The sequence below is a fragment of the Rhinoderma darwinii genome, chromosome 9 (genome assembly GCF_050947455.1).
Source record: "Rhinoderma darwinii isolate aRhiDar2 chromosome 9, aRhiDar2.hap1, whole genome shotgun sequence".
NCBI classification, from domain to species: domain Eukaryota; kingdom Metazoa; phylum Chordata; class Amphibia; order Anura; family Rhinodermatidae; genus Rhinoderma; species Rhinoderma darwinii.
Window position 1 is genome coordinate 75,254,017 of NC_134695.1, and position 10,982 is coordinate 75,264,998.

Genomic DNA, 10,982 nt, shown 5'->3' on the forward strand with positions numbered 1-10,982 from the left:
GTGACTGATATCAGCCGCTCCTCTTATATCACTCCAGCACTATTATATCCTCCAGAGACATTACATCATATGTGTGACTGATATCAGCCGCTCCTCTTATAACACTCCAGCACTATTATATCCTCCAGAGACATTACATCATATGAGACTGATATCAGCCGCTCCTCTTATAACACTCCAGCACTATTATATCCTCCAGAGACATTACATCATGTGTGTGACTGATATCAGCCGCTCCTCTTATATCACTCCAGCACTATTATATCCACCAGAGACATTACATCATATGTGTGACTGATATCAGCCGCTCCTCTTATAACACTCCAGCACTATTATATCCTCCAGACATTACATCATATGTGTGACTGATATCAGCCGCTCCTCTTATATCACTCCAGTACTATTATATCCTCCAGACATTACATCATATGTGTGACTGATATCAGCCGCTCCTCTTATATCACTCCAGCACTATTATATCCTCCAGAGACATTACATCATATGTGACTGATATCAGCCGCTCCTCTTATATAACACTCCAGCACTATTATATCCTCCAGAGACATTACATCATATGAGACTGATATCAGCTGCTCCTCTTATAACACTCCAGCACTATTATATCCTCCAGACATTACATCATGTGTGTGACTGATATCAGCCGCTCCTCTTATAACACTCCAGTACTATTATATCCTCCAGAGACATTACATCATATGAGACTGATATCAGCCGCTCCTCTTATATCACTCCAGTACTATTATATCCTCCAGAGACATTACATCATATGTGACTGATATCAGCCGCTCCTCTTATATCACTCCAGTACTATTATATCCTCCAGAGACATTACATCATATGTGACTGATATCAGCCGCTCCTCTTATATCACTCCAGCACTATTATATCCTCCAGACATTACATCATATGTGTGACTGATATCAGCCGCTCCTCTTATATCACTCCAGTACTATTATATCCTCCAGAGACATTACATCATATGTGTGACTGATATCAGCCGCTCCTCTTATAACACTCCAGTACTATTATATCCTCCAGAGACATTACATCATATGTGTGACTGATATCAGCCGCTCCTCTTATATCACTCCAGTACTATTATATCCTCCAGAGACATTACATCATATGTGTGACTGATATCAGCCACTCCTCTTATAACACTCCAGTACTATTATATCCCCCAGAGACATTACATCATATGTGTGACTGATATCAGCCGCTCCTCTTATAACACTCCAGCACTATTATATCCTCCAGACATTACATCATATGTGTGACTGATATCAGCCGCTCCTCTTATAACACTCCAGTACTATTATATCCTCCAGAGACATTACATCATATGTGACTGATATCAGCAGCTTCTCTTATATCACTCCAGCACTATTATATCCTCCAGAGACATTACATCATATGTGTGACTGATATCAGCCGCTCCTCTTATATCACTCCAGTACTATTATATCCTCCATAGACATTACATCATATGTGTGACTGATATCAGCCGCTCCTCTTATATCACTCCAGTACTATTATATCCTCCAGAGACATTACATCATATGTGTGACTGATATCAGCCGCTCCTCTTATATCACTCCAGCACTATTATATCCTCCAGAGACATTACATCATATATGTGACTGATATCAGCCGCTCCTCTTATATCACTCCAGTACTATTATATCCTCCAGAGACATTACATCATATGTGTGACTGATATCAGCCGCTCCTCTTATAACACTCCAGCACTATTATATCCTCCAGAGACATTACATCATATGTGTGACTGATATCAGCCGCTCCTCTTATATCACTCCAGTACTATTATATCCTCCAGAGACATTACATCATATGTGTGACTGATATCAGCCGCTCCTCTTATATCACTCCAGCACTATTATATCCTCCAGAGACATTACATCATATGTGTGACTGATATCAGCCGCTCCTCTTATATCACTCCAGCACTATTATATCCTCCAGAGACATTACATCATATGTGACTGATATCAGCCGCTCCTCTTATATCACTCCAGCACTATTATATCCTCCAGAGACATTACATCATATGTGTGACTGATATCAGCCACTCCTCTTATAACACTCCAGTACTATTATATCCTCCAGAGACATTACATCATATGTGTGACTGATAGCAGCCGCTCCTCTTATATCACTCCAGCACTATTATATCCTCCAGAGACATTACATCATATGTGTGACTGATATCAGCCGCTCCTCTTATATCACTCCAGCACTATTATATCCTCCAGACATTACATCATATGTGTGACTGATATCAGCCGCTCCTCTTATATAACTCCAGTACCATTATATCCTCCAGAGACATTACATCATATGTGACTGATATCAGCCGCTCCTCTTATAACACTCCAGTACTATTATATCCTCCACCTCCAGAGACATTACATCATATGTGACTGATATCAGCCGCTCCTCTTATATCACTCCAGTACTATTATATCCTCCAGACATTACATCATATGTGACTGATATCAGCAGCTCCTCTTATATCACTCCAGCACTATTATATCCTCCAGAGACATTACATCGTATATATGTGTGACTGATATCAGCCGCTCCTCTTATATCACTCCAGCACTATTATATCCTCCAGAGACATTACATCATATATGTGACTGATATCAGCCGCTCCTCTTATATCACTCCAGCACTATTATATCCTCCAGAGACATTACATCATATGTGTGACTGATATCAGCCGCTCCTCTTATATCACTCCAGCACTATTATATCCTCCAGACATTACATCATATGTGTGACTGATATCAGCCGCTCCTCTTATATCACTCCAGTACTATTATATCCTACAGAGACATTACATCATATGTGTGACTGATATCAGCCGCTCCTCTTATAACACTCCAGGACTATTATATCCTCCAGAGACATTACATCATATATGTGACTGATATCAGCCGCTCCTCTTATATCACTCCAGCACTATTATATCCTCCAGAGACATTACATCATATGTGTGACTGATATCAACCGCTCCTCTTATATCACTCCAGCACTATTATATCCTCCAGACATTACATCATATGTGTGACTGATATCAGCCGCTCCTCTTATATCACTCTAGTACTATTATATCCTCCAGAGACATTACATCATATGTGTGACTGATATCAGCCGCTCCTCTTATATCACTCCAGTACTATTATATCCTCCAGAGACATTACATCATATGTGTGACTGATATCAGCCGCTCCTCTTATATCACTCCAGTACTATTATATCCTCTAGAGACATTACATCATATGTGACCGATATCAGCCGCTCCTCTTATAACACTCCAGTACTATTATATCCTCCAGAGACATTACATCATATATGTGACTGATATCAGCCGCTCCTCTTATATCACTCCAGCACTATTATATCCTCCAGAGACATTACATCATATGTGACTGATATCAGCCGCTCCTCTTATATCACTCCAGTACTATTATATCCTCCAGAGACATTACATCATGTGTGACTGATATCAGCCGCTCCTCTTATATCACTCCAGCACTATTATATCCTCCAGAGACATTACATCATATGTGACTGATATCAGCCGCTCCTCTTATATCACTCCAGTACTATTATATCCTCCAGAGACATTACATCATGTGTGACTGATATCAGCCGCTCCTCTTATATCACTCCAGTACTATTATATCCTCCAGACATTACATCATATGTGACTGATATCAGCCGCTCCTCTTATATCACTCCAGTACTATTATATCCTCCAGAGACATTACATAATATGTGTGACTGATATCAGCAGCTCCTCTTATATCACTCCAGCACTATTATATCCTCCAGAGACATTACATCGTATATATGTGTGACTGATATCAGCCGCTCCTCTTATAACACTCCAGCACTATTATATCCTCCAGAGACATTACATCATATGTGACTGATATCAGCCGCTCCTCTTATATCACTCCAGCACTATTATATCCTCCAGAGACATTACATCATATGTGTGACTGATATCAGCCGCTCCTCTTATATCACTCCAGCACTATTATATCCTCCAGAGACATTACATCATATGTGTGACTGATATCAACCGCTCCTCTTATATCACTCCAGCACTATTATATCCTCCAGAGACATTACATCATATGTGTGACTGATATCAGCCGCTCCTCTTATATCACTCCAGTACTATTATATCCTCCAGAGACATTACATCATATGTGACCGATATCAGCCGCTCCTCTTATAACACTCCAGTACTATTATATCCTCCAGAGACATTACATCATATGTGTGACTGATATCAGCCGCTCCTCTTATATCACTCCAGTACTATTATATCCTCCAGAGACATTACATCATATGTGACTGATATCAGCCGCTCCTCTTATATCACTCCAGTACTATTATATCCTCCAGAGACATTACATCATATGTGACTGATATCAGCCGCTCCTCTTATATCACTCCAGTACTATTATATCCTCCAGAGACATTACATCATATGTGTGACTGATATCAGCCGCTCCTCTTTTATCACTCCAGCACTATTATATCCTCCAGAGACATTACATCATATGTGACTGATATCAGCCGCTCCTCTTATATCACTCCAGTACTATTATATCCTCCAGAGACATTACATCATATATGTGACTGATATCAGCAGCTCCTCTTATATCACTCCAGTACTATTATATCCTCCAGGGACATTACATCATATATGTGACTGATATCAGCCGCTCCTCTTATAACACTCCAGTACTATTATATCCTCCAGAGACATTACATCATATGTGACTGATATCAGCCACTCCTCTTATATCACTCCAGTACTATTATATCCTCCAGACATTACATCATATGTGTGACTGATATCAGCCGCTCCTCTTATATCACTCCAGCACTATTATATCCTCCAGAGACATTACATCATATGTGACTGATATCAGCCGCTCCTCTTATATAACACTCCAGTACTATTATATCCTCCAGAGACATTACATCATATGAGACTGATATCAGCCGCTCCTCTTATAACACTCCAGCACTATTATATCCTCCAGAGACATTACATCATATGTGTGACTGATATCAGCCGCTCCTCTTATATCACTCCAGTACTATTATATCCTCCAGAGGCATTACATCATATGTGTGACTGATATCAGCCGCTCCTCTTATAACACTCCAGCACTATTATATCCTCCAGACATTACATCATATGAGACTGATATCAGCCGCTCCTCTTATAACACTCCAGCACTATTATTCCTCCAGAGACATTACATCATATGTGTGACTGATATCAGCCGCTCCTCTTATATCACTCCAGTACTATTATACCCTCCAGACATTACATCATATGTGACTGATATCAGCCGCTCCTCTTATATCACTCCAGCACTATTATATCCTCCAGAGACATTACATCATATGTGACTGATATCAGCCGCTCCTCTTATATCACTCCAGCACTATTATATCCTCCAGAGACATTACATCATATGTGACTGATATCAGCCGCTCCTCTTATAACACTCCAGCACTATTATATCCTCCAGAGACATTACATCATATGTGACTGATATCAGCCGCTCCTCTTATATCACTCCAGTACTATTATCTCCTCCAGAGACATTACATCATATGTGACTGATATCAGCCGCTCCTCTTATAACACTCCAGTACTATTATATCCTCCAGAGACATTACATCATATGTGTGACTGATATCAGCCGCTCCTCTTATATCACTCCAGTACTATTATATCCTCCAGAGACATTACATCATATGTGACTGATATCAGCCGCTCCTCTTATATCACTCCAGCACTATTATATCCTCCAGAGACATTACATCATATGTGTGACTGATATCAGACGCTCCTCTTATATCACTCCAGTACTATTATATCCTCCAGAGACATTACATCATATATGTGTGACTGATATCAGCCGCTCCTCTTGTATCACTCCAGCACTATTATATCCCCAGAGACATTACATCATATGTGACTGATATCAGCCGCTCCTCTTATATCACTCCAGCACTATTATATCCTCCAGAGACATTACATCATATGTGACTGATATCAGCCGCTCCTCTTATAACACTCCAGTACTATTATATCCTCCAGAGACATGACATCATATGTGACTGATATCAGCCGCTCCTCTTATATCACTCCAGCACTATTATATCCTCCAGAGACATTACATCATATGTGACTGATATCAGCCGCTCCTCTTATAACACTCCAGTACTATTTATATCCTCCAGAGACATTACATCATATGTGTGACTGATATCAGCCGCTCCTCTTATATCACTCCAGTACTATTATATCCTCCAGAGTTACATCATATGTGTGACTGATATCAGCCGCTCTCCTCTTATATCACTCCAGTACTATTATATCCTCCAGAGACATTACATCACATGTGACTGATATCAGCCACTCCTCTTATAACACTCCAGTACTATTATATCCTCCAGACATTACATCATATGTGACTGATATCAGCCGCTCCTCTTATATCACTCAGTACTATTATATCCTCCAGAGACATTACATCATATGTGACTGATATCAGCCGCTCCTCTTATATCACTCCAGTACTATTATATCATCCAGAGACATTACATCATATGTGTGACTGATATCAGCCGCTCCTCTTATAACACTCCAGCACTATTATATCCCCCAGAGACATTACATCATATGTGACTGATATCAGCCGCTCCTCTTATAACACTCCAGTACTATTATATCATCCAGAGACATTACATTATATGTGACTGATATCAGCCGCTCCTCTTATAACACTCCAGCACTATTATATCCTCCAGAGACATTACATCATATGTGACTGATATCAGCCGCTCCTCTTATAACACTCCAGTACTATTATATCCTCCAGAGACATTACATTATATGTGACTGATATCAGCCGCTCCTCTTATATCACTCAGTACTATTATATCCTCCAGAGACATTACATAATATGTGACTGATATCAGCCGCTCCTCTTATATCACTCCAGTACTATTATATCATCCAGAGACATTACATTTTATGTGACTGATATCAGCCGCTCCTCTTATAACACTCCAGCACTATTATATCCTCCAGAGACATTACATCATATGTGACTGATATCAGCCGCTCCTCTTATATCACTCCAGTACTATTATATCATCCAGAGACATTACATCATATGTGTGACTGATATCAGCCGCTCCTCTTATATCACTCCAGCACTATTATATCCTCCAGAGACATTACATCATATGTGTGACTAATATCAGCCGCTCCTCTTATATCACTCCAGTACTATTATATCCACCAGAGACATTACATCATATGTGTGACTAATATCAGCCGCTCCTCTTATATCACTCCAGTACTATTATATCCTCCAGAGACATTACATCATATGTGACTGATATCAGCAGCTCCTCTTATAACACTCCAGTACTATTATATCCTCCAGAGACATTACATCATATGTGTGACTGATATCAGCCGCTCCTCTTATATCACTCCAGTACTATTATATCCTCCAGAGACATTACATCATATGTGTGACTGATATCAGCCGCTCCTCTTATATCACTCCAGTACTATTATATCCTCCAGAGACATTACATCATATGTGTGACTGATATCAGCCGCTCCTCTTATATCACTCCAGTACTATTATATCCTCCAGAGACATTACATCATATGTGTGACTGATATCAGCCGCTCCTCTTATAACACTCCAGTACTATTATATCCTCCAGAGACATTACATCATATGTGACTGATATCAGCCGCTCCTCTTATATCACTCCAGCACTATTATATCCTCCAGAGACATTACATCATATGTGACTGATATCAGCCGCTCCTCTTATTACACTCCAGCACTATTATATCCTCCAGAGACATTACATCATATGTGACTGATATCAGCCGCTCCTCTTATTACACTCCAGCACTATTATATCCTCCAGAGACATTACATCATATGTGTGACTGATATCAGCCGCTCCTCTTATAACACTCCAGCACTATTATATCCTCCAGAGACATTACATCATATGTGACTGATATCAGCCGCTCCTCTTATAACACTCCAGTACTATTATATCCTCCAGAGACATTACATCATATGTGACTGATATCAGCCGCTCCTCTTATATCACTCCAGCACTATTATATCCTCCAGACATTACATCATATGTGTGACTGATATCAGCCGCTCCTCTTATAACACTCCAGCACTATTATATCCTCCAGAGACATTACATCATATGTGACTGATATCAGCCGCTCCTCTTATATCACTCCAGTACTATTATATCCTCCAGAGACATTACATCGTATATATGTGTGACTGATATCAGCCGCTCCTCTTATATCACTCCAGCACTATTATATCCTCCAGAGACATTACATCGTATATATGTGTGACTGATATCAGCCGCTCCTCTTATATCACTCCAGCACTATTATATCCTCCAGAGACATTACATCATATGTGTGACTGATATCAACCGCTCCTCTTATTACACTCCAGTACTATTATATCCTTCAGAGACATTACATCGTATATATGTGTGACTGATATCAGCCGCTCCTCTTATAACACTCCAGTACTATTATATCCTCCAGAGACATTACATCATATGTGTGACTGATATCAACCGCTCCTCTTATTACACTCCAGTACTATTATATCCTCCAGAGACATTACATCGTATATATGTGTGACTGATATCAGCCGCTCCTCTTATATCACTCCAGCACTATTATATCCTCCAGAGACATTACATCGTATGTGACTGATATCAGCCGCTCCTCTTATAACACTCCAGTACTATTATATCCTCCAGAGACATTACATCATATGTGTGACTGATATCAGCCGCTCCTCTTATATCACTCCAGCACTATTATATCCTCCAGAGACATTACATCATATGTGTGACTGATATCAGCCGCTCCTCTTATATCACTCCAGTACTATTATATCCTCCAGAGACATTACATCATATGTGTGACTGATACCAGCCGCTCCTCTTATATCACTCCAGTACTATTATATCCTCCAGAGACATTACATCATATATGTGACTGATATCAGCCGCTCCTCTTATATCACTCCAGCACTATTATATCCTCCAGAGACATTACATCATATGTGTGACTGATATCAGCCGCTCCTCTTATTATAACACTCCAGTACTATTATATCCTCCAGAGACATTACATCATATGTGTGACTGATATCAACCGCTCCTCTTATTACACTCCAGTACTATTATAAGGTCTAGCTTGGTTACTGGCTCTATAAAGCTATTTCCCCCAGTATTGCTGTTATATTGATGAGAATCCTCCTTGTTTTCTTCTTCACCTTCTATAACGGGGCTGCGGAATTCTGCACTTGTAATATCTATAGTAGAACTACAGGGGGCGTCGTAGGCTTTTGTTACATTGTGCCGGTAGTAGGGTGACGCTTTTGGAGTGCCGCCAGGCTACACGTGGGTGTCTCTACTGAAGACTCAGCCGCAGGTTTTGCAGTTAATAAATGGATAGAGGGCGAGAACTTCTCTCGTTGTGAGCCGATGTACAAAGCTGGAGTCGGGGGAAGCGAAGAGGTATCCGGTTGTAGGAAAGCTGGGTGGCAGTCATTATTACAGCTCCCACAGGGTGGCAGTCATTGTTACAGCTCCCACAGGGTGGTAGTCATTGTTACAGCTCCCACAGGGTGGTAGTCCTGCTTCCCTACCCATGTAGCAGTGTGGGAGGGGGGGTTTGTCATGAATAATTAGGCATATTAACCATTCAGGGGTCTTGGAAAGCTCGGTGACAATGTTGCGGCCACTACAGCTCCGTCCAGCGGTCCTTGAGTTTGGCTGCATCACATCATAAATAGGATTATCTCTGAGGAGGCGACAACCCCGGCGGGAGCTGTAACGCGGCCGTATCCCTCCTCCCCGCGCCCGCTCAGTCTCTAAACCATTACTTGCCATTCCCTAGGGCATCGCTGACTATTGTAAAAGTTTTCACACCCCTGATGAACTTTTTCTGGGGTTTCTCTGATTACAGGGTCCTAGTAGCAGTTTCCCTCTCTGAGAAATCCTCAATCACGACTTGTTGAGGAGCACTCTGTGCTGCTGTGGGGCAGATCATTGTTGTCCCAGCACGTTTCTTGAGTCCCCGGCTCCCTTCATCAGATGAGCTCCCGGCAGATGAGTTGTTATTTGTGTCTGTGCCGGCGTCCTGCGCGCCGCTGCACCGCGTCCCGGCACCGCTCGCCTTTGTACCGCCATGAAGTGATTATTTTGCGATCACAGAATTTCTAATTCTTCCTGTTTATTTGTTTCAGTTTTGTCCGTCAACTAGAAGTAAAACCCGATACCTGACATCCACTGGTGCTGACGGGACGATCTGCTTCTGGCAGTGGAACGTGGACTCCATGACCTTTAAGTAAGATGGCGGCTGAGTCTTAGATCTGGAGACGTAGAGAGCGGCCGGGGCTACACAGTGATACATGCGATGCTCTGCAGCAGCCCGCAGGGTCCAACATCACCCATTACTGAACCGCATTAAAGGGCCGGTGACCGACCTGTAAATAAAGCTTCAGCATTGTGTATAGACTTTAGGGGAGATCTATGAAGATTGGCGCAGCCGCCCCAGCAACGAATCACATTTCAGCTTTCATTCCCCAGGGCCTCTGAAAAAGGAGAGGAACCATTTGTTTGCTTTGGCAACTGCTCCACTTTTCCTTTTAATTTGTTTTAATAAATCTCACTCCATGTGTTTCAATTTCTCATTAGTTCCAAGATCTCTGCTTGCTGTCAGTAAATAGGAACCATCAGTACAAATCTATTTCTTGTCCTGATGGATCTGGGCTGGAGCTACTGCTGCAGAATGACTTTAGAGC

At 41.3% G+C, this 10,982-nt stretch overlaps 2 protein-coding genes across 3 annotated transcripts in view; both read left to right on the forward strand.

Moving 5' to 3' along the window:
• Positions 1-10,982, forward strand: part of LMO1 (LIM domain only 1) — a 230,695-nt gene that overhangs the window by 85,806 nt on the left and 133,907 nt on the right. The window lies entirely within an intron of this gene.
• Positions 1-10,982, forward strand: part of BRWD3 (bromodomain and WD repeat domain containing 3) — an 82,476-nt gene that overhangs the window by 31,775 nt on the left and 39,719 nt on the right. Inside the window, exon 9 of the mRNA XM_075837297.1 lies at positions 10,425-10,525. Within this exon, the coding sequence (XP_075693412.1) occupies positions 10,425-10,525 (101 nt within the window). The remainder of the gene's footprint in view (positions 1-10,424; positions 10,526-10,982) is intronic.